Here is a 24,780-nt window from a genome sequence, read left to right as displayed (position 1 = left end):
ACAGTATAGTGATCCATACAAATAATCATGATTCAATAGAGTATCAACAGAGGTAAGTAACCCTGAATAAAAGTCAGATATCTATATATACTAGGCTGGAGTAATAGCTGACCAGCGCCTTCACCCACGGATTTATTGCTAGTCACTCTACATAGCTGAAGCACATACCCATTGGGCTTCAAGGTCCGTTATGGGCCGGAGAAAGCTGTTACCTGTGGTTTTTACCCTTTTAGTTTACCGACAATATAAATTTGTGGTCAATAAGTAAACATGACTCAACCTCAGAGGAAACGAACAGACCACACAAGTATGGGGATCAGAAGTTTTTAACAGCCCATGACTTTCTGTTTGAACTGTGGCCATTAGAGCCCATTTCCGCCTCCCGCCCCCCTTACGCTCTGTTCAACGTTTCGAGCAAATTCTTTCTCTTGATCTGACGTCCCAGGCGGCCATGGTCGTTGTCATTCTCGTCGTGGATCGGCTTCGACGCCTCCTTCCCGCCCACCTTTCTGATGGCTATTGGCGACCCTTCAATGGTGGGTAACAACCCCTGGAGATGCGAGTAGTTCTGCTTTTCGCCAAGGCTGCGACTGTGCCCATGGCTGTGTTCGTCTGGTCGGTTTACCCTAACGTTCTGGCTTTGACTGTGGGTAATCGCTCCCTCTGTCTTGGGGATGAGATTCAAGCTCAAGTCTCGCTTCGCCGATAAAGACTGGTGTATGCTGGTGGAACTCGACAGCTTAGGAAACGTTTTTGCCGACAGTTGGTGAAGGGCTACTGATGGATGGTTCAGTGGGAGCGTTGAGGTTCCTTTTGGAGCCCAGCCCTGCTCCTTTCCGGAAACCGGCCTCTGTATTGTGTCCTTAGACACTGGTTTCTGGTGTTTCTCTCTCAAGTTAGGTGTAGAGCTCCCCATGTGGTACGTACTGTTTTTCTGCGCCAATGGGGTGGATGAACTAGATGTCCTGACCAGCGAGAAAAGCCGCTTGAACTTACTAAACCGAGAGTTTACCGTCTCTTGCTTCGCTATCATCTCGTGGAGCTGCTTCATCGACGACGACTTGGGAACTGCTAGCGATGCCTTCGCCACGACCCTAGCCGGCGGGGAAACAAAACTGGCGTTAGGAGAATCACCGGGGATATACTTTGATGGGTCTTTTGTTTTCACCGGCAGGGTGGTGTGTCTGGAGACCTTTGGAGGCTTATTATTAACCTGGAGACCGACTTTCTTCCGGAGTCGCTGGTTCTCTCCTTGGGAAGCAGCCAATTCATTGGTGAGCTTGGTAATCTGTTGCTTGAGGTCGGCAATCACGATCGAATCATTCGTTCGGTTGAGCTTTTCCTTGATTAAATGCTCTCTCTGGACCATTAAATCGTTTTCAAGGATTGCCGTCTTCTCGAGTAACTCGTTATTGGCGTCCCGTAACTGGGTGAGCTGGGATATGATCTGGCGTTCGTTGTTTTCAAATGTGTCGTTCAAGATCTCCACCGTGGTCAATTTCTCCTGGTTAGACTTGAGTTTTCCCTTGAGCGTGGAGGTTGTTTCCTGCTGTTTACCGGTAAGCTCATTTAATTCGTTAGAAAGCCCCTCTAGCTTCAGTTTCAAGTCGCGCAATTGGACATCCTTGGTTGATAGCTGTTCTTGGAGCTGGGTTTTTTCTAGCGCCGCATCCGCGAGTTCCTGCTCCAACTCAAGCTCAATATTCTTGTACACCTTGGTGAAGTCGTTGTACTCCGTCTCCAAGTCACGGATGTACTCTAGTGCCTGTTCGTGGGTGTACTTGCCGTTGGGCGTGCTCGGCAGCGACGACGAGAACGTGGAAACGGGGGAGTCCATTGGAGAGAAGGGGGGTAGTTCACTGGGATGCATAACTGTGAGACTTCAAGCTGTCCGTAGAATTAGCATGAAATGAAATCTTAAGCCCGGAAGCTGTTATATTGGACAACTGGGTGGTGTCATTCCCCAATATCTATCAAGGTGAAAGGTAAACAAAGCAAAAAGATTATATATGATTATGTAAGCGGCATGAATGGAGAAGTTAGAAGCATGCATAGAGTGCTGACTACCCTATCCATCTAGGTTCATTTATCTGGCTTTTGTCATATATTTATGATAATTTAAAGAGAAGTAGCGACTAATTACCTTTCTAGATGGAAGGGGCAAGTTATAAGGGCGATCGAGAGATATATGGGGCAATTTTAATAGCCAGAGATAAAATACTATCTAGCCCACGTAACTGAAAAGTGGTACCTTATCAGTTCCTGCCAGACGGGGGTTACTGCGAAAATACCGTTAGAAAGAAGTGGGTATGGATTTGGTACGGAGGCTTTTATGGAACACAGGGGTGTCATTAACGGAAACTGCAAAGCAGAGTCTTAGACCGCAACTCATTGTTATATCGACTCTGAATGTATCCTTTTAATCGACTGAAAAGAGGTAGATTACATCCGGGCCCTTCGGTTCCACCCCTACCCCCCTCATAGGGCGTGGGCGTTTATTGACTGATATTATTAAGGCCAGACAGAAAGTTGATTTGAACTAAAACATGCAGTTAGTGCTCCTACACCGTGTGTGTCATGAGGTACGATTATCCCAACGTTTTCATGTACCCAGCGGGAAAATACCTCTCCTACCAAGGACCGCTTCAGCTTAACCTTATTCTTCCACTATTGTTTTCGGTGGACGTTTAAAGCAGGAAATTCCGTGGGAGACGTACCAATCTGTTCATATAATCAGTAGGCCCTTGGAATCGATACAAATAGCTGATCAATCTTACATTAGCTGTATTGGCAGACGGACAACGGGTTTGTAAATTAGAATTGTCGATCATTAACTCGGGTGGTTTTCCCCCCTTCCCTTTCAGATCTTGGGGTACTACATCCTTGGTACATACCAAAGCTTAAAGCTATGACCATTACTTTTTCTATCAGAATTTAACCGCTGGCCCAGACCAGTAACATGAGGCAATTAAATAGGACTGCCAAGCCTTTTGACGTCCCAGCTCTGTATGAGTAAGATGGTGACTTGCAACCAAGAGCAAATGCAGGATATCCGTGAAGGTTGACCGTTCTCTCTCTTTCAGATTCACAAAACAGACTACAAAAGGTGCGTTTTTCATTCCTTTTCTAAACCCAAGCACCCCTAGTGTATACCAGCTTGGTATCTGCTATTTTTGGATCCCTTCAATCCACTTCTCGTGTCTTACGGCAAGGGCTATACACGGTCAAGGTGCGAACATGCAGCGTGCATTTCCGACTCACATCCTGCATATTCCCCGAAAAACTTTTATCTAAACCATCACCTAATTGTACCCTTTGGGATTCCTGGCCGACGCTCATCGGTCGCCTCGGTTAGCTTTCAACGGTTTTCTGATTTTGAGCTCACTCTATCACCTAGATCACACTTAGAGTGTTTATTCCATCCTAAACTCCGATCCGATACGTCTCTGCTGAATATTCATCAGTGTTTCTCCATACCATACCCTTCTGTAGAGTTATCGCCGATAAGCCCAGCTGACGTGTGCCCGTCAGCTAATTTTCACATTACTCCCACCACTTTATTTTTCACTTTTTACTTTTCACTATCCTCACTCGCGTCATTCCTGACCCAGACACTCACTCTACATGATGGGCCCCATAAAGACAGAGGACGGTGCGGATACCCAGAAGAAGCGCAACCGCGTGCCCATCTCGTGCATCATCTGCCGGCGGCGCAAGGTCAAGGTACGATACTATTACTGTCCAACCCCTTTACTATACTAACCTCCTTAGTGTGACAAGAAGAGACCCGTTTGCACGGGTTGCACCAAAAACGGCGTGGCCCATTTGTGCCACTATATTGACCCTCCTTGGGCGAAACCCGTGGATGCGGACGGGGGTACGCCCATGCCTGATACGGAGCCTGAGGCCTCAGACAAAGACTTATTGATCCAGCAGTTGTCAGAGAAGATTTCCCGGTTGGAAGCGGCGATGAGGACCACGAATGTTCCGAGAGTACCGCAGAATGCAGACGATATCTCCCAGATCGTTCTCCACGAGCCACTCAATCTCTTTGGAAACCTCAACACGTTGACCATCCAGCAGGACAAGTTCACGAAGATCGGCCTCACCTCGCACCACGCATTCATCCGCCTTGATCCGTACCTTAAAAAACTCTACTTTAAAATCAACAACTTCAAGCGTATCTACAACTTCTACAAAATGCACAAGCTGAACATGGCCAGGAAGGAGATTCTTCTCCATCAGCAGACCATGTTGAATCCGTTTAAAATGAAGGACGTGGACTTTGAAAAGATCTACGAGAAGTACGACTATTCGTACCAGGAGAACGAGATCGATTTTACGAATTTTAACTTTGCGGAGGACAAAACCGTGAAGATTGAGGACCTGGACGTGATTATGGACGCAAAGCTTGTCCAGCCGCTAGTCACGCTTCCATCCTCAGGGCTCCAGGCACCAGATTCAGGAGCAAAGTGCCCAATTGACCGTTCAAAGTTTCAGGGCAAACCAAAATGCCCAATTGACCATTCGCAGTTCCAGGGTTCATCTGGTTTCGCCTCGCCTGGCGGTTTTGCCTCACCTGGATTCGCCCATCCCTCACCCGGGGACTTTGCCCCTGGCCACCTGTCGCCTGGAGGCTTCGCCGGTCCTCCTGGGACCTTTGCCCCACCCTCTCCCTTCCACCACCCCCAGTTCGCTAAAAATAATACCAAGACCCAGAAGTGCCCCATCAACCAGCCGTTCCCCTACGATGTGGTTGCCAGTCTGGGCTCTATCAACTTGAACACCAATATCAACGTTGCGCCGATCAACTTCACCAGTGGCTCCACCGCTGGAACCATTTTCCACCCTAAGGAAGAGAGCTGTCCCTTTGGCGAACCGTTTAGCGCCCCAAATCCCATGATCAGCGCCACTGACTACAACGCCAACACTGCCAGTATAACCGGAAACATCTATCCGCGCGCACGGCCGCAGCGCCACCTGGCAAAGCGCCAGAAGATCAACACGATCCAGGATTCCACCACCAACTTCCTGAGCCTCTCGCTTGGCGAGATGCTCCGCCTTGTGGAGCGTAACCTCCCAGCGAAACGCGTGGTGTGGATGTTGATCGAGAAATTCTTTACGGTATACTACATGCAGTTTCCCTTCCTTGACGAGGCGGCCTTTAAGGAAGATATCGCGGGGATCATCGGCGGTGCCGACGACTTGGACCAGGAGGTGCACGTGCTTATCGATACTTCTGGTCTCGCAGCGGCTACACCGCTCGCTGCTGGCCTCGCTGCTAGTTCTGCCGCGGCCCCGGGCCCGGCTTCGCCGCTAGCGCAGCACCATGCCATCTTGAAGCTCTGCCACTTGCTTCTCATCTTGCGTGTCACCTGGCTCGGTCTTCCGATCAACCTCCCAGACTTCCCCAAGATGAACATGTATCTCGCCGGGATGAACCTCCAGACTGGCGACACGGACGCTGTGTTGATGAAGCCGGAGAACATCGTGCCGATGATCTTTGTCGATATTGTGAAGTTCTTTGTGCTGCAATACATCCAGCACCAGCCGTTCTACTCGATAAACGTGGGCTCGCTGCAAAACGGGGTTCGGGACGACACAAACGTGAATGTGGACGTAGTTTCGTCACTAGAGTTCATCCAGTGTGGGCTTCTCCTCAAGCACTACTTCATGATTTCCCCGGAAAACCATGATGATGACACATATGAGTCGCTCATCATCACAGAAAATGAGCAGCTCTTCTCGATTTTGGTCTCCGTAGCCCAGAAGATCGGATTGTACCGCGACCCGCTCACGTTTATCTCCAGGGGGGCTAACTTGGAGAAGAACACCAACGGCCTCAACTTCCGCAGGCGGCACTTGTGGCGCAAGATCTGGTGGACGATCTGGAAGTTGGACGTCACGCAGGCGCTCATGTTGGGCTCGCCGTTGTTGTTGAACAATGAGCAGTGGTACGACACGAAATTGCCATGTGCAGATGAGGCCAGAGGTGAGCCCGAGGAAAGCGGTGAGGCCGTGGCAAGCGGCGAAGACTTGATCCGCATCTATTTCCACAACAACGACCGGGCGCGCATGGACGACGATGAGCTGGGAGACACGGAGGTGTTCTACCGCAAGGAGATGCGCGTAATTTCGGACTTCCAGCGCGTGGTTACCGTCTTCCAGGTGCTCCGTCGCGGGTTGAACTGTTTGTATTCGGTGCGAAAGTTCCGCCCGAGCAAAGCGACGTTGGATGAAATTCACGAGCGGTTGCTCGCAATGCTTAACGGCGAGGAGAACAGCGCAACGTTCACGATGACGCCGTTGCCGCAGTTGCTCGGAATGAGGCTGGAGGCCAGGGGCGAGACTGCGACCGCGGCTGCGGTGGATTCTGTCTATGCCTGCCACGAAAAGGTTTCCCAGCTCAAGCTCCACGCCACCGTCAAACTGTTTCTCTACACGCTCAGCTACATGATGTTCATCTACTACGAACTGAAGGCGACGGAGCCCGCCAAGGGAAAGGACCAGGATCGTACCCACGTGCGTAAACAGCAGTACAACCGTTTCTTCCGTGAGTACTCCCAGAAGTGTCTCGCCTACAGCATCGACAACTACAAGCTCTTTCTCGACTTTATCGACCATAAGTTTGACTGGTTTCCGTATGACCTTGTGAGTGGGGCCGAGCTTCTTGTGTTGCGGACGTTAATGAACGTGAGCTCGCGGTCTATCCAATTCATGATCTCGCTTATCTTGCGCAACAAAACCAACAAAGAGATGCTTGTGAAGACTGGTGAATTAGCAGAGACTGGTGATGTTGATTTGTACGCAAAGCTTCTCTCATACATGCTGGTGTATTCGGAGAAAATGACGAGCTTGAAGAAGCATTCCTTCATGGCATGGCGCGTGGCAAAGTCAGTTGGATTCTTTGTGAACATCCTTAACAGCTTTGAGAACCTCACCAGTGTGCTAAACTTCCAGATGGAGAGCTTTGTCAAACAGCAAGGAAAGAAGTGCGTTGCCCGCAGTCGGATCAAGCTGTGTCCGGTGTTTGCGGAGGAAGAAGATGGGGGCCAAGGTGAGAATGGGAGTGTGAGTGGTCCTGTGAGTGGTCCTGTGAGTGGTCCTGGGAATCCTATTGATGGCTTCTTTTCCCAGCAGACTTCGCCTGTGATCCGCTCGGCAATGGATACCCCCTCGCCTTCCCACCCAGTGTTTGCGGCTCATCTCGATGTCACCAGCGCTCTGATCAACCCATACTTTGAGACACCACCGCCACCGTTCAGGGGCCAACACGCGCCCCACGCCCAGTCGCCTTTCAACCCGAACCAGTTCCACCCCCAGCCACATGTTTCGTCTGGGAGCTTGCTCGGCTACCCTGACTCGATGGTTAACACGCCACAGTCAATGGGAATCCCCGAGTCGCTTATGAACGTGACGGACTTTAATGACTTGTTCAACGAGATTGACATCCAGTTTGACTCTCAGTTCCAGACAATTGACGAGTTGAACTTGCTCGAGGCGCCTCATAATTATGGAAGTGGCACTGAGCCGAGCGGCTGGACTGGCGGGGATAACGACTTCTTTAGCTAGGAATTGTATTATTTAATTGTGTATTCTAATAATGTATTTGTTACCTGGGGAAAACCCTTCTGCGTGCCAGGCTTTTTTGTTTCAGGTGTTTTCGATATTCAAACCTGTGTCTGAGGATAACTCCGGATTCCCATTTCATAACAATAGCTTGAGGGTTTGGAATTCACAGAGCTCGCCGTTTATCATGTGTACAAGCAGGGAAGCTTTGATAAGGCGTTAGAGTGAAGATCGCCTTAAAATGTAAGCATTCCCATATCGTGGTATCCATGCACGAATCAGTATAGTGAAGCAGTATATAGAGTGCATATATACCTTTTTATGCCGTTTAGACAAATGTTTCTAATACATATCTCTTTCAATCGATCACACCCTGAAGTATTATAGGTGTCGCTTCATTAATCCACCTACTTTGTAAATATACTCCCAAGCTATCGAACACGTTGACAAAACCATAATAATGAGCCCCCCAACCCCGCGGCAATAGACCACATAGTATTACTGTATGGCTGCATCGAACTAACTCGGCTTTTAGCGGAGTTAGCTGTCCTGCACCTTTTGCACTAAATTAAACCTAGATCGGCCATGTCGTACACCGGGCCGTAACAGGAGGGACACATAATTCTAACCTTAAAGTGTCTGAGAGCTGTCTCATACATGAGTGTCACGTTTCTTTTAGATGCACCTCATAACCAGCAGGCCTGGTTAATTGCTTGTCGTAAAAGCGTTCTCGCTTTGCCGACAAGCAGCCTATAATATCGCCTGTAGTTGGAGATATCTTTCGCAAAATACACCTAAGGAAGCTTATGGTTGAAGTGGGTCCCAGTAATGCTTGTCGCCTGGAAATACGCCCTAAGATCTACCCTGCAAGTCTCGGGATTCAGCCGGATAGACGTTAGACTTATCTTTGGCATTCAGCCCTATCGGTATTAGACTTAGTTCTGGTATAGGCGTTGTTCTACCTTAGCCTAATACGCAATTATGCATGGCCATGCGGTAAAATCGCTTTAAGCTGCGGGGCAACGCTAGTCGTGAAACTAGTGATTTCCTTGTTGCTGCAGTTAAGCGTACTAAAGGCTGGAGTGGTTTCGTCATCCTAGTTGCCTAAATTGGAAGTTGTTAGGTCGTTCTGTGCATTCAGGGTCTGTGCGTTTTTCTCCAAGCTTTGAATACGGAACTACGACGCCGAAGCAGATGCATGCAGCATATCCAGAGTTCTATGTATACCTGCATGTTTACTTTGATAAACCGTGGATCTCTACCTCCTGCTTCTTGCTGTTTAATAGATCAGACTGTCTGAGTGTTAGGGCTGCTGGATTACCCATGGTTAGATCGAGAGGATACACAAGCCAACTATGACGGCGGTCTCGCATGTGCATGCTTCGAGGTGCTAGGGATAACTACCCAACTGCGCAGCGCTCGGCGATTGGGCTCATAACAGGTGCGCATACGTCTTCTTCTGCAGATCGCTATACCCATGCCCCGGTATGGTCAAGTAGTGGCCTGACTGCCCGACCTTTTGTAGCCCCTAATTATCCTCACTATGTATAGACTGTATGGTTTTCTACACGGTAACGGCTACAGAAAGCTTCGTTACTTCCGCTGGGAACTTTTTCGGCATATTGATAAGGACCGAGAGGTCGGATGGACGGTTATCATTATCGATGGAGAGCAGCTTTCTCCAAGCCTGCACCATGGCGTTTCATCTAACTAAAGGGGCCTAGTCCGCAGAGAAGAATCTTAGCGCTCTGACAAAAAACGAGCTTCACCGACGGCGTGACCTTGTTTAGTAACCTGGCAAAAGGTCAGCGTATGCTCGGCGATTAAGGAGATACTTCTCCTCTGGACTTAAACCCGCTGTTGTGGCATGTGTTGGATGCAGCAGCAATGCCTAAGCGGCACCTGAGGCGTCCATGCCGATATCTATCAGTGCGGAGCTCGAGTCTTTCGCTAGGGGTTACCAGGTATCGAGCCTAACCCCCCGATTCTTACATGTCCGCCGTGGTCATAGACGAGACGCGAGTAGTGGTTAGCCTACAGCTGCACCAGCTTCGGCGAAAAAGCAATTTCCTCCCTGTTACGCACGGGCAGCGCTTGGTAAAACCCTTTCTGGGCGTACACGCAGAACCGGACAAAACGGACAAAGCTCGTAGTCTCTGTTGAAGTATTCGCTCAGTCCTAAGTCCGTTACCCGAGGGCTTACTCATTGCTTATACACACAGGCGTCTCTCAACCAAACTTTGGTTATCTATATCGTTTGGTTTTTTTCATTTTACTTCGTTTTTTTGAGCCCCCATACCCTGGTTCTTCCGCATTGCACGTACAACCACATGATGAACACATCCGAGGCATCCAAGCCTAGAAAGCGCCACAGAATCCCAGTCTCCTGTCTCGCCTGTCGCAAGAGAAAGGCCAAGTGTGATCGTGGCCGGCCGCATTGTGCCAACTGCGTGGCAAAGAACTTGATCCACCTCTGCCACTACGAGGAGTCTCCGTGGTTTGTCCAGGCGGGCGTGCCTGCGATTGCGGGCCAGCCCATTTCAAGAAGACGATCCTCTAACGACCTCCCAGAAATGGGCTCGGCGAAATATCTGTACAGCCATCCTGACGGAGAGGACCAGGAGCTTTCCTCGCGTGAGAAGGACGAGTTGCGTTTGCTCCGAGCCAAGGTAGAGATGCTAGAGTCGAGTCTTGCCAACATTGAGTTGAGCCACCGCCCGAATTCAGCCCTGAGTGACGAACAGCGCATTCGCAGTCCGTTTGTCGAGTACCTGCCATACCCGCAGCTTCACACACAGCAACTACCATTACATCAGTCTCCAAATGGACCTCGTCCGCAACAGCATCTACTCCAGAACTACCAGCCGAACCCATATCAATACCAACAACAACAACAACAGCAACATCATCAGCAGCAACAACAGCAACAGCAACAGCAACAGCAACAGCAACAGCAACAGCAACAACAGCAATATCAACAACATCTACAACACTCACAGCATCAGCAGCAATATCAACAACACTCACATCATCAACAGCACCCACAGCATCAACAGCACCCACAACATCAACAGCCACAACCACCGCTCATGCGGTCGCCGCAATCCAACCCTAGTAGCATCAACGGGAGTAGCAACACGCGAATGGCCATGTCTCAACAACTCCAACAGGCGTTTGTGCCGCGATCGCCGTCGTACCACGGCCCGAGCGTGTCCGATCTGAACGATGACATCACCCCCTCTACTTCAGCATCGAAGCGAGTGAAGCACCCAGTGTCTCCCCGTGCCGGTCTCATGGAACAGGGGCACGACGGCCCGTTTTCACTCAATCCAGAGAGTGAAATCTTCACGATTCCGTCCATCCGCTCGTCAGAATTCTACCTGCAGTTTGCCAACATCGACGATTCTGACCCTGTCACTGGCTTCCAGAACTTTGAAATGGCCAGATTTGGCTCTAAGATCGTGGTCAACATATCGCCGTTGTCCTATATCGGCTTGATCACCCGCGACCAGCACCTTCTTTTGTACTGCGAGGTATGTGCGAGCCTCCTCCCTGATGTGGAGAACGAGATGGAAAAGAATTCTTTGTCTGATATCCCTTTTTCCAGGAATGTCAATCTAGTGGACCACCTTCAGGACTTGACCGTCAATTTGGATAAGGACAGAGCCAACCTTAGAGCTATGATGGGAGAAGCGCTTAACGGTTTGGTCGACTCCAGCAGCAGCGTTAACAGCGACGTTTCCAGTAGCTCCCCGCTTCTGCGTAGCAAGCTTGGGAGTTTGAAGGCCCAGGTCTTGGAAGCATTGCCTAATATCAGGGTGATCCGTCTCTTGTATGAGCGTTTCTTCACTTACGTCTATCCCTTCGTCCCTGTGGTCCATAGAGAATCGTTATCGATGGATCTAGGCCGGGTTTTAGGGGAAAGCTTCGGGGGGACCGTGACGGAGGACGCAGTCTCTGAGTTGGCGTTTCGTCCTTTGCCTTACGGTTGCGACGATATTGAAACCGTGGGTGTATTTTGTGTCGTGTTATCCATCGCCTTTAAGTTTTTCATTGATGAATCGGAAGAGAATATCAGTGATGCAGACGATAGGTATTTGCAGTCCGAGACCGCTCACTTGTCTAATGACAAACTCATGAAAGCGGCTGCAAAGTGTTTGGACTATTCTCGGTCCAAGCGCGAACCTTCATCACTATTATCTTTCCAGCTCGCCTTCATGCTCAGAGCCTCTAGCTTCTTTGACAGAGACGAGAACAGCTCGAACATGAGCGCTTCCATCCAGGCGGAAAACTGCATTTTGGTGCAGTATGCTTACAACATGGCACTTCATCGCGACCCCACCAACTCATACTTTAAGCATGTATCCAACGCGTCTGAGATCAACAATCCTGAGATCATCCAGTTGCGAAGAAAGTTGTGGTTTTCTGTTCTTGAACTTGACTGTACGGCGGCCCTGGATGCTACTGCTTCCATGATCATCCATAGCCACAATTTGTACGACACAAAGGTACCGTGCTTGAAGACTGACGCAATTGAGACGTCGATTAATGAGCGCTTTGAGACATCATACCGCTTCCTGTTGCTATACAATGAGCTATCCAGTTTGATTTCCAACACCCGAGAGGCGCCTACAGTGTCTCAGATAGTGGCCATCATGAATAAGCTTCTGGTGTTGAGCCAGAACGTGGTGGGAGATGATGGAATCAGTATTTTCCGTCCTTTCACCACGATTAAGGACTCTATCAGGAAACTCAACCTCTTGAATGAGTCCTTGCGCATCCAAGGGATTGTATTCAACCTTCAGTTCTACTTGTTTTTGCATTATGAAGAGGCCGGGAATCCAACCATCTGCTCCTATTTGATGAAGCAGCTTTGTTTATCGGGCATGAAGTTGTTGAAGTTGGGGCGCACCAGTCTTACAGATAGAGTGCTTTATTTCGGCAAGGGCTTCGACCGAATCGTGAAGAAAATATGTCTCCACGAGTTGCTCAAGAGCCAGGCCGGGTTGATTGCGTTGGTGCTCCGTGCATTCCACTACAAAAAGTATGGCTCGTTCAACGACAAGAGTCGGGACTATAGTGCCAAGCTTGCCATCTCCGATGCTATCTTCAAAACGTTCATGCTCTACAACTTGCGGTTTAAAAATCTTTCGCTGATGATGTACCACCCAGCTGACGATAAATTTTCCCCGCCTGCGGGTCAGGAGGTGTCTTTCGAGTTACTCCAGCTCTTGAGCAACAGCTATAATGACCCCTCAATTGATCTAGAGACGATGACGGGGGGGCGGTCGTTGAGTCAAGGGATAAACGCCCCAAATTACATGAATTTTATGCCGTTGGCCGAGATGAAGGAGGTGTATGTCCTTATCCAGGACAACTTCTCCGAAGAAGAGGCCATTGCCGGATCGATATAATCCCCTAGCATATATATATATATATAAACTGTTGCTTTCAGATGTTAACCCGTATAGAGTAAAAAAAAAAAAACTTTTTGAATGTAAGTCAGGAAAGTTCATATCTCCAGTTGTAGCCTTTTGCCATATCAATCGAAACAGCTCGTAGTTTAGATAGCAAATGAGAAAGGTAAACTCCAGCAGATATCAAGATTAGAGTCCAAATCGAGGAGTTACAATACAACGTAATCGAGGGGCCACATGCATAAAACTAAAAATAGGAAACCGCCCTGCAGCTCACAATCCGATTATAGATTTGGATGCGCGTATACCCAGAATCTCATCAAAAGGACAGCCCATCCAGCCTTACAGGTTATGTACCGTGAGACTAGAGTAGGTACTAAGGTATTTTTTGTATTGGAAATCAGGGTATAGCTCGCATACGGTCTAGGCAAAATAACAGGACCCAGATCGCAGACTTTCACAAGTTATGCGATGTCTACATGTGTTATGCATGCACAGCAGCGCACATATTTTTCATCTAAAAGTTCCTTTGTTCAAGCTGGTCTTTTTTTCGCTTGAGATTGCACGAGTTTCTTTAATCCTGTAGCGAATGCGCAAGGAGCTACCGTACCAGCCATTTCCGGGACAAGGGTGTTTATCTCTGAGCCACCTACTGACCACGCTTCAAGGTTCTGCAAGATCCAGGTTATACGATATTTCAGGGTTCTTGAAACAAAAATAAAACTATGGATCCTCAAATAGGCTCTGAAACTAAATTTTGATCACTCTATCCGAAAAGCGCATCTATTATAAGCCCATTAATAATACCAGGACACCCCAGCACTAATGTAGTCAAAGACAAAGGAAGTTAGACATACTATATGCGCCGCGCATCTGGGGCCATTGGCTGTCTTCAGTCCAGGGGTGTACGCCAGTTTCGGACATACGGGTATTTTCCCGAAGTTGCATTAAGGAAAATCCACATCATGCCGTCGCTTATTCGCATGTGAGAAAACCCCCAGAAAATTCATGTGTGCAATTGGGTGGGGGAGGATCCAAAGGCTTATAGTAAGGTTTAGGTCTATGGATAGAACTGGTTTAGATTCTGTCCGATCCAACTGCTGACAAAAAACGGCTTGCGAGTAATCTTTATATAGATGCTGGCCAGAACATCGAATAGGCCACGGCTATTGAAAACTTTTCCCAGTTTCGCTGATGTAACCCTGAACGGATACCGTAGAGGGGCTAAAAAACAATCTTAGAACCATTGTGTAGACAAAAACTCCAGGGCTGTTTACGCATAGATCAATCCAAGAATTCCTGTAAAAGACGGAGAACGCCCCAAATAAGTCATGTCAAATATGATATACCATATACTTACAGTGCCACGCCGAGCATTGTAAAGGCGATGAGTAATATAAATAACTTCAATATTTAAAGACAATAACCATCTTAGGGATTAAGGAGTTACTCAATAAATCTAATGCAAGACTAATGCCACTTCGATTTTCAAGAACAGCCGATCTTCATGTCGATGCACAATGCAAGGCTCTGGGATTATGACTGATATGGGGGTAAGTTTCAATTCGGCCATGAGTATATAAGGCAATCACCATACATGCGCGTGTAATACGACGATCATCTAAACACCATTGTCATGGGATGCACGGTAGTCTGTTAAAGGATACCTTACCCATCGTGCATCGCTGACATCCTCCGGCTCAGCGGATTCTCCCCATCATCTGAAGTGGCATGATACGTCTATCGTTTTGGTTCATAGGGACCTTCTCGATTGCACATCTAGTGTTTAATATGGCCAACAACATTCTCTCTTAGTCAAGGGTACCTACTAGAAATACCACAGTCTACTTGAAAGGGCACTGTTCTATTTTTGGACGTATGGATTTAACAGTAACACTGACATCCTGAAATATTACCACTGGCGAAGACCGTGCTACGAACCAAGGGATGAACCATTTTCCAGCTGTACCACGGGCAAGAAAGCTGAGATTTTACCATTAGAGCAATGCCTAGAGGGGAGAAGTTTCTCTGAGAACAAAACGGAATACGGAACTAATTTACAGAGACAGAATGAAGCTTACTCTCAATACCCACTCTGGTCTTTAGGGAATGACTGCGTCTTACCCCATGGCCAAAATGGCAACAATAGGAAATGGATGATTGAAAAGAAACTCCATACTACGGGTGACAATACAGCAGTGCTATCTGAGGGAGTCTAGGTAAGAGACATAAACCCTTAGTTGGTAGAAACAGACTAAGCAATTACCGTAATTCCTCGACCGAAAACTTGCAGCAAATAACAGGAAGCCGGGCTAGTAACTGAGTTAGAGAAGATTTACTTCTAGAAACGGAGCTGTCTTTCTTGTGCTATACAGGTAAGATGATGGGATGTAGAGACATACGGATCAGTAAGACGGTCATGTAGAAGTCTGCAGTTGTTATCTCTGTGCACAAATATCAGTTAAAACTATACAGAACAAATTACCTTGAGGTATCAGCAGGGGAAATCTGGGAATTTGTCTTGAGAATACTATTTCAATGTTTGACTTTGTTGGTTCAGCGCTTGCAGGTACACCGTACCTAAAATAATGAATGAAAGATGCGCATAAGGTATGAAGCATCGGCCTTGTGCGAGGTGGACACCAGTCGTCGTGCCACTGCCAGCACTGCTGAAGCTCGTAATTCAGAGAGCAGCGGTACTGTAACATTTGAAGTACACATAATGTGTCGGTACGGTCAACACGGAGGTGTTCTTTGCTTCAAACTGTTGATAACTAGAGAGTAAGGAGGATTTTGAGATGATCCGTTCATATTTAATTGAATATAGAGCCGAAGACTGGAGATTTAACGGAAATGGCTTGTGACAAACGAAAAATATCTAAGGAATAGCTTTACTATGTACCTTGATGGAAGTTTAACATGGGAAAATTAGGCTAAAAGGGAAAAATCGAAAGAGAACCCACCACGATGGAAACAAAGTAGCCATGCAGAGTAGAAACGAGGCCAACATTAATGAGCGCCAACCCACAGTCCAGCATCGATTTTGTATAGCCGATGTAACCAACCTATCTGAGTATATTATAACATATAGAGAACATCGATGTTATGTGGAATCCAAGGGTGAATGAAAAACCCTACCCAATATTTATATACAATAGTCCGAATAAAAAGGAAAGACCGCCAAATCTTGCTTTCAAGGCAGATGTTTTTAGGAAGCCGCCCTTAAGCTCTATATATTTACAGAAAGTTTGGTACAAACCTTCAGAGGATTTATATTGGTATACACGTTTTAGCACTTATCAAACAACAGTACTATTGACAAGATTAACCGGATGCGGGAACCTTCGCCTAATTTTCATGTGTGCTGCGCCACCATCATGATATGCAGTTTCGCCATATCAGTTCATTCCCAATAAACTGTGCCCCCAAGCTTCAAAAATGTATATTTTAATATATAATGCTTCCTTGGGATTATAACTATCCCCTAATAGAGTAAATTTCGAAACTGACGGCTATTAAGATCTCTTAACTCCGAGGGCTATCCACGGTTGGCTTTCAATTAGGCACGAGCGGCAGAAACTCTCGCTCGGAAGCTGAACATGCCTCAAATACAACACTAAGGCTTTTAAACCCCCCCAGTAAGGCTTGTGACGTGCCTCATGACGTGCCCCATGACGTGCCCCGTCACGAGCCAATCAGGCTATACTTCCTGATCGGGCAATTATGCGCCGCACGTGCGAGGCTTTCGGCTCTCGGCGCTAAACCCGCTTTTGTTTTTCGTACTCGCAAAAGTCGCTTTAATCAAGAAGATTTGCTGCTAAAAACGGTTAAACAACTCGTTCACACCAGCTACCTTCAGCATGAAACAGCAGGAAGGAAAGGAACAACGGAAACGGAACAGGCTCCCCATGTCCTGCGATAAGTGTCGCAAGCGGAAGGTCAAGTGCGATCGTGGTCGCCCGTGCGAGGTATGCAAGAAGTACAACATGCCGCACCTCTGTCTGTACCAAGAGCCCACATGGAATGGAGACGAGACCGACAGCCAACCGCCCGTTAAAGTGATACGCTGGGACGATGGAACACCGCCATACATGACTGCCGCCGCCCTCCCTGTGGCGCTTATTCCTCTGGTCTCGGGCCAAGCTTCCACCGCTAGTTTCAGCCAGAGCACCTCTACGTTCAAGTCAGTGGATCCGGGCGCCAGAAAGGCCGTAAAGCCGGCGGTGGAACCATCACCAACGTCTATAACCTCCATTTTTTCGCCACTAGAGCCGTCACCCGTGATGGATGAGCTCGAGAAGTTGAAGGATAAGATCAAGCAGATCGAGGCGTCGATTACCGTGACGAACATGTCAAATCAGGGGCAACAAGCAAATGGAAACATTCCAGTATCTCCGGCTAATGGAAACGCAACAAGGTACGGGGTTGATAACTATATCTACAAAACGCCACCGCTTACCAGCCATGGCTCGTATTCGGGCGGGTATTCGCAGACTGGAGGTCATTTGCAGACGAGCACGTACTCACTGCAAACGAATAGTTATTCGCCGCAGGTTAAGAGTGTGCATTTACCGCCGTTGCAGATGCACGGCTGGCCTGGCACTTCTCGCCAGGGTAGTTTCCAGGGGACCTACGGGATGCCATCCACATTCCCAGAGCCCCCCCAGAAGACTGCCGGCGAAGCTGGCTGCACACCGGCTTCCGAGTCCACACCTTACGCCGCCTCCGACCACATTGACTTCTACGCGGGCTACTCGTCCATGCACGTGACGGAAGCGCGTTTGATCAACCATGGCCCTCTATCCTATCTCTCTGTGATGAAAAAGGACCCCTTCTTGTCCTATTTATGGAACCTCGTTCACGAGTGCAAGAAGCGCCAGAAGGTGTTCCCATATGGATCACCCGAGCCATCAGCAAATGGCCACAACCCTGACGATAAGTTCCATAAGACGCTTCTCCGTGATACAGGGTTGATCGAGCTCCAGCCGTACAGCAAGATGGGTCTGAAGCTCCAAGTGGGCGAAGTAGTGCCGACTAGTGCCACCCCCAAGAATGAGGATCTCGAGTTGTTGTTGGTTGAAACCATAAAGAAGACGCTCCCGACGCAGCGCGTGACATGGCTCCTCGTGGAACGCTTCTTCAAATACCTCTACCCGTTTTTCCCCATTGTGGACGAATGGTACTTTTCTACGACGTGTTTCGAGAACATTTTGGGAGAGATCAAGCTCGTGGACGAGCCGTTTTTATCAGTGAACGTGCTTCGAACCTTGGACTTTGCCAACCTCGGCAGCATGTTCGTCATTCTCCGTTTCAGCTACTTGAGTTTGTTATCGAACAACGACGACAACGCTTCTGATGACCCGGATATTAACTACTTGCTCGCCCATCCTATCGAAGCGAACGTGATCAAGGTGGCGCAGATGTGCCTCAACCAGTTTCCCGTCTTGCGAAAGTCGTCGTTGTTCATCTTTCGGTGCACGTACCTTTTGCGGTTGTACTACATCTATGCTCCCGAGGAGTGCGACGGCGCAGATGGCGGTGACTCACAGGTGTTCACGGGGATGCTTGCGCAGATGGCAAACGGGATCGGGTTGAACCGCGACCCCTCGTCGTTTGACCAGTTATCGGACGATCCCCGCTTGATGAACATCTGGCGTAAGTTCTGGCACCAGATTGTGACTTTTGATGTACACAAGGGCACAATGCTCGGGAGTCCGCTCAACATCAAGCTCGAGTACAGCGACACGCGCGTGCCGACGTTGGATGACCATAATCAGAATATCAAGGACCTCGCGTTGGAGAAGCTCGTATTAGAAAATATCCACCAAAACACGCACCTCAACGGGGTTGTAACCGAGCTCTTGGAGTTGATCTTGAACATGAAGTCGGCGCCGAAAATTGCCGCCATCACCTCCCTCACGGACCAGTTGGAAGCGTATGTACGCAATAAGTTTGTCGACTTGAGAACAATCTTGACCCCATACAACGGGAACCACCTCGACTCCGTGCGGAAGGTCTACCACACGATAACCTACTTGTTTGTGAACTCGTTTTTGATCCCGGTCTACTACCATTTGTTCCTTTTCTACGAACAGGCGCGTAGCTTGCCGTTGTGCTATACCTACTTCGCAAAGATGGTGCTTATTTCCAATGAGATCCTCTCCACGTGTCTCAGTTTGTTAGTGGATTGCCCCAAGTACTTTGGCAAGGGCTTTGACTTCATTTTGACCCCGCAGTTAGAATTTACCTGCCATAGAGCCTTCCAAATCCAGCTTTCGGGGATTATTCGTGGGCAATGTGCCTTGTCTTTCTTCCGAGAACAGCTGCCCACCACCCCCGCGGAGACTGCCAATATCCAACGAAACATTGATATCTTGGAATGCCTTGTGCTGCATCTGTTGCACTTGAAGGAGCGCCACATCCAGGCGTTCCTGAAGATTAGCGACAAGTACTACTACGCGTGGCGCATGAACAAGGCGCACAAGTTTGTCTTGCTGGTGCTCAAGACGTTGAACACCTCGCTCGTCGAGCACTATAGCGAGCTTCGTGAATTGAGTAGGTTCAATTCGCTCAACTACTTCACCGTCGAGCAGAACGAGGAGCTCTACCGGCTCATGTGCGAGAGGGGAGCAGCCAAAAGCGCCAGCCGTAGTTTCGCCTCCCCTAGCATCGACAACAGCTCTGTTGAAGGGCTGATCAGTGGGAGCGAGGCCTTTGCCGAAGGCTTTGATACGAACATCGATGCGATTTGGTTGCGGATGATAGAGTCTGACAGTGACTTTTTGTTCCAGCTTGAGAGTTTGTACAATAATGACTTTGGTTACAATCTTTAGTGCAGGTTTTGATCTAGAGAAACGTTTGAAGGGGTTCTTGGGGTTTATAGCACCCAGTAAAATGTCTGGATTTATTAGAACCGACTAAATTGGATAATCGTTTCAAGGAGCTTTGAGTTTGGTATAAGTTGAAAATTTAGCGGGGTACGGCGATAAACGAAATAATTGTACAAAAATAACGTAGAGAATGTCCAACAACGGGTAGCTATAGAGATTAGCTAACCTACTAGCTAGGGTATAGACAAGGAAGGGTGGTATATGAAGGAATGGAATGATAGGTTAAAGACTGTACGGGTAAATAGGACACAAACTTGAAGGTATGGAAGAGAAATGGTAAATAGTGGGATTAGGACTGAGCATCTCCAGGCGGATGCATTTTATAGAGCATGCTACCACTATGTGTAGCAATATATATATGATAGGGAGTGACTATCTCGGTCGATTCCAAGTCGACCTACTTAACAACCAGGCCATTGATTATCAGTTTTATTCAATGTTCACTGCCTTGTGTTACTACAACGTTCAATCCAGATATTAATTAGCTAGCTTATTTGGAACCCTGGGCAGCGACGGCGGCGGCACCGGCAGCAGCAGCCTCTGGGTCCAAGTAGTAGGCGGCCTTGATTGGCTTCAAGCTTTCGTCCAACTCGTAGACCAATGGAATACCGGTAGGGATGTTCAAGCCGGCAATGTCTTCGTCAGAGATGTTGTCCAAGTGCTTGACCAAAGCTCTCAAGGAGTTACCGTGGGCAGCAACCATGACGGTCTTGCCCTGGAGCAAGTCCTTGGCGATGACATCTTGCCAGTATGGCAACAATCTGTCAATAACCAACTTCAAAGATTCGGTCTTTGGCAACACGTTAGGGTCGACGTCGTTGTATCTCTCGTCGCCGATCTGAGAGAATTCAGAGTCATCTTCGATCACTGGAGGTGGCACGTCGAAGGATCTTCTGTAGGTTTGGAACTTCTCCTTCCCGTAGGCAGCCAAGGTCTCGGCCTTGTCCTTGCCCTGCAAAGCACCGTAGTGTCTCTCGTTTAATCTCCAGGATCTGGTAACCGGGATGAACAATCTGTCGGCCTTGTCCAACGCCAAGTTGGCGGTCTGGATTGCTCTGGACAACTTGGAGGTGTACAATACGTCTGGCTTCAAGCCGGACTCCTTCAACAATTCACCGGCTCTCTCGGCCTCTTGAACACCCTTGGCGGACAACTTGACGTCGACCCAACCGGTAAACAAGTTCTTTTCGTTCCATTCGGACTGACCGTGTCTGACTAAGATTAATTTGTGAACCATTCTTGTGTGTTTGTATATTGTGGGGATGGGATCGAGTCGTCTGAGGAAATGAAAAATTGGGGGAGCGGCCTTTTATATAGCAGGGGAAACCCGGGGGCCGATCCTCCGACGCGCTTCCGTTCGAGCAGAGGGGAAAAACTCCGAAGGGCACCTCGTGGTGGCAAGGCACGAATTGCTCGATATGGAAATTATTTCGATAATTGTAATAAAAAAAAAAGTATAGTAATATATAGGTTAAAGTATGCCAATAGTGAAGAATGGCAATGATCAAAGAGAGCTAGGCGGCTAACAGGGCTAAGTCGGATGCTCTTCCATAGGTAATGCTTCCGGTTGAGCGGTGGTGGATGTGTGGACCGGATGGCCCAACGGTGGGGTGGCAGCTGCAGAAAACTTGGAACACGTCAGATTGGTCTGCATAGCGCAATTTGTGACTTTAACACACCATGATTATTGGCTGGAAAGAGGTGAGAAGAGGGCTGTATTATACAGATTATGACTTGGCGTCGGTAATTGCTTGTATACCCATCTGGCCAGCGCGTAGCCTTCAATAACTCAAGATCAGCCGTACCAGCCGTACCAAGGCTGACCAAGCTCTGGCGTAAGCGAAATTAATGAGGAGCATTACCCAAATTCCTAAATCGATGATTACCAGGGTTCATGTCTGTTAACTTCCACTATCTTTAGTCTCAGTAGGCTGGTGGGTTCGATCGGGCACTTCAAAGTAGACTGAGCTGCTCACCCTGATCCCACCATAGTTAGTTTTCGATACCCTAATTTACAAAAGTATAAGCCCCGTCCACCGTTGTTTACACCTAGCCAAATAATTTACATGTATTAGAATACAGGCGCCCGTTTTAAAACCCGTTTCGTTGTCTCAATTTGCCTAATTTCTCCTTCAACACATTCTCTTCCTTTTCGATCCACCTCAAATTGTCCAAATGCAAGCCCAACAACTTTACAATATCCTCCAATGGGTTGACATTTTTGTCAGCCTCTTCCTTGGAACCATCGACGGAGGCATCTTCTTGAAATCTAGCGGTAGGCAACAAGCTTTTATTGAAAGATTGACCGACAGAGTTGATTTCTTCAATCAACGACGTCAAATTGTTGCCCATGTTATCCAATCTCTCGTCCAAGAGCTCTGCGGTGTGGTACGCCTTTTCTCTCAACTTATCGACGGAAACATTGCTGTTGTGTGTGTAGCTCGAAATCGACGAGTTGTTTTCCATCGAGGATAACAACTTATCGGCCTGTGTTTCGTAAGAGTCTAAGATGCTATCCAACTCGGACTGTTGGCTTTCAATGTAAGTCAACGAGGAGTCGATCTTGCTCTGCACCGTCTCGGATTGCAAGGTATCAGAGTACAACTGGTTAATCTTTTCGCCGCTTTCGATTAAAGTCTGATCCCAGGTCTGGACCTTGCTACTGTAGTCCGTGAACATCTGCGAAGTGGAGGTCAACTGGGTGGACCACAAGTTGATCAAGTCCTCCAAGGTTTTGTTAGCGATTGAAATTGGTTCTGGGAGCACTTCGGTAGCTTTGGTTGCAGGCTTGCTGTCAGTAGAGGAGGTTAATGTAAGGGATTTTTCGTCCTTCTTGTCATCCGTCTTAGCAGCGCCGAAGGTCAAACCAGCAGGCTTGTCGTCCTTCTTGTCGTCAGTCTTGGTAGCACCAAAAGAGAAACCAGCAGGTTTGTCGTCCTTCTTGTCGTCAGTCTTGGTAGCACCAAAAGAGAAACCAGCAGGTTTGTCGTCCTTCTTGTCGTCAGTCTTGGTAGCACCAAAAGAGAAACTAGCAGGTTTGTCGTCCTTCTTGTCGTCAATCTTGGCAGCACCAAAAGAGAAGCCAGAAGGCTTATCGTCCTTCTTGTCATCAGTCTTGGCAGCGCCAAAAGAGAAACCAGCAGGCTTGTCGTCCTTCTTGTCATCAGTCTTGGTAGCACCGAAAGAGAAACCAGCGGGCTTATCGTCCTTGTCATCACTCTTGGTAGCGCCAAAAGAGAAACCAGCAGGCTTGTCATCCTTCTTGTCATCAGCCTTGACAGCACCGAACGCGAACAGTGGTTTGGTGTCAGTCTTAGTAGCGGCAGAACCCAAGGAAAAGCCGGTATTTGGAGCAGTAGTGGACACAGGGGCAGTGGAGGAGCCCAATGAGATACCGGATGGAGCGGTGTCATTCTTAGCGCCGAAAGAAAAGGCTGGAGCCGCACCCTTCTCTTCGGTCTTGGCCGCACCAAAACCACCGAAAGAAATAGCAGGGGCAGCATCGGTCTTAGCAGCACCAAAACCACCGAATGAAGCAGCAGGGGCAGCAGGGACAGCATCAGTCTTGGTAGCACCAAAGTTACCAAAAGAAGGAGCGGGAGTAGTACCAAACAAACCACTAGTTACAGTAGCGGCAGATGCCGCAGGAGCCGTAGATGCCGCAGGAACAGCATCAATCTTAGCGCCGAACCCGGGGAAGGAAGGTGACGGAGTGCTGGCAGCAGGAGCACCGCCAAACATAGATGTAGCTGAGGCAGGAGTAGCAGGGGGAGCGGAACCGAATAGAGCACTATTGGCAGGAGTGGTGGACGCGCCAAATCCGCCGAACGAAGGCTTAGGGGCAGTAGCAGAGCTGGTACCAAAACCACCAAACACAGGTTTAGGAGCATCTGAAGCAGCAGGGGCAGCACTAAACATGCTACCGCCAGCAGGGGGGTTGGATGAGGCGCCAAAGGCGCCAAAAGCTGGCTTAGGAGCGGAGGCATCAGCGGAGGTATTAGCAGGGGCACCAAAAGCGGAAGAAGCACCGAACGTTGGCTTTTTTTCGGTTGTGTTGGCAGCCCCAAATGAGAAGCCAGATGGGGCACCAGCGCCAGAATTGGCTGGGGCGCCAAAGGAAAACCCGCCGGTAGAAGCAGACCCGAAAGCTGTGGGCGTTAGTATTTTGTTCAATTGGGGTTGGTGGTGGAGGGCAATACTTACGCAGACCGTTAGACATGTTATGATACTATTAGAAGGGGGGTAATTCCACTTGAATCAAAAGGGGATACGATAGCAAAGGGTGGGTTACGGGTTGGCTTAGATCCGTGTTTGCTGCCAGATCTAAATATTTTTTGCTAGCGTTTGAGGTTGAGGTATTGCTGGTAAGCGCACGCAGCGGGAACGAGCACTGGATTTGTGAGGTGATGAGTATTTCTGCATATGTGTGGAATATCTACGTAGGTAACGGGATAACCATGTAGAAAGGATTGATCGTTAGATATGAACTAAATATACAAAGAGGCGGTTAGTCAGTATTTATATAGACCGGGTGTCAAAACTCAGTGACTGTCTTTAGGCTTGTTATAGAGGCTGAAACGTTATCAGCGTTTCACGTCCTGTAGTCTCACGTAGGATTGGGGTACCTGCGGCATCTTTACAACGACGTGCCTGATACGGAGAATGCTAGTGATTTACTTCACTAAGGTGTCAAATACTTCCGCTGAGTGTGAAAGCAAGGAAAATATTTGGGTGTTTAGCTATATGATAAATTGCAGCTGAATGATCGCTTGTGTAAGATACCCCGATTGTATCTGGTACCATAAACGCATATACAAGATGCGGCCCAAGAATACTACACCCTTTCCCTTCATAATATCTATGGAATGCCCAGATTTAGATTAAAATTTATTTTATAGCCTAAA

The 24,780-nt window shown here is 48.3% G+C and overlaps 5 protein-coding genes across 5 annotated transcripts; 3 read left to right on the top strand and 2 right to left on the bottom strand.

The window, feature by feature from the left end:
* Window positions 1-1,132: 1,132 nt before the first annotated feature.
* BABINDRAFT_41979 (uncharacterized protein) lies at window positions 1,133-1,837 on the bottom strand (the record flags this gene model as incomplete). Its single annotated transcript, XM_019132050.1, has 1 exon — window positions 1,133-1,837. A coding segment is annotated over one exon (705 nt), but the record flags the coding sequence as incomplete, so codon positions are not given.
* Window positions 1,838-3,490: 1,653 nt separating this feature from the next.
* On the top strand, window positions 3,491-7,332 carry BABINDRAFT_103706 (uncharacterized protein). Its single transcript, XM_019126725.1, has 3 exons — window positions 3,491-3,723; window positions 3,772-6,799; window positions 6,937-7,332. The coding sequence occupies exons 1-3, from the start codon at window positions 3,625-3,627 to the stop codon at window positions 7,059-7,061; spliced, it is 3,252 nt and encodes a 1,083-aa protein (XP_018982559.1). The 5' UTR covers window positions 3,491-3,624; the 3' UTR covers window positions 7,062-7,332.
* A 2,570-nt stretch (window positions 7,333-9,902) lies between these two features.
* Window positions 9,903-10,079, top strand: BABINDRAFT_41973 (Zn(II)2Cys6 transcription factor domain-containing protein; the record flags this gene model as incomplete). Its single annotated transcript, XM_019132049.1, has 1 exon — window positions 9,903-10,079. A coding segment is annotated over one exon (177 nt), but the record flags the coding sequence as incomplete, so codon positions are not given.
* Window positions 10,080-16,849: 6,770 nt separating this feature from the next.
* Window positions 16,850-19,492, top strand: BABINDRAFT_21289 (uncharacterized protein; the record flags this gene model as incomplete). The annotated part of the gene is made up of 2 exons (XM_019131264.1): window positions 16,850-17,457; window positions 17,605-19,492. Coding segments are annotated over 2 exons (2,496 nt in total), but the record flags the coding sequence as incomplete, so codon positions are not given.
* Window positions 19,493-20,061: 569 nt separating this feature from the next.
* On the bottom strand, window positions 20,062-21,140 carry GPM1 (phosphoglycerate mutase). The gene has a single exon (XM_019130069.1). The coding sequence runs from the start codon at window positions 21,111-21,113 to the stop codon at window positions 20,367-20,369; it is 747 nt and encodes a 248-aa protein (XP_018982556.1). The 5' UTR covers window positions 21,114-21,140; the 3' UTR covers window positions 20,062-20,366.
* Window positions 21,141-24,780: the final 3,640 nt, after the last annotated feature.

This window comes from Babjeviella inositovora (assembly GCF_001661335.1).
Source record: "Babjeviella inositovora NRRL Y-12698 unplaced genomic scaffold BABINscaffold_17, whole genome shotgun sequence".
Classification (NCBI taxonomy): Eukaryota; Fungi; Ascomycota; class Pichiomycetes; order Serinales; genus Babjeviella; species Babjeviella inositovora.
This window is presented reverse-complemented; position numbering and strand designations above follow the sequence as displayed.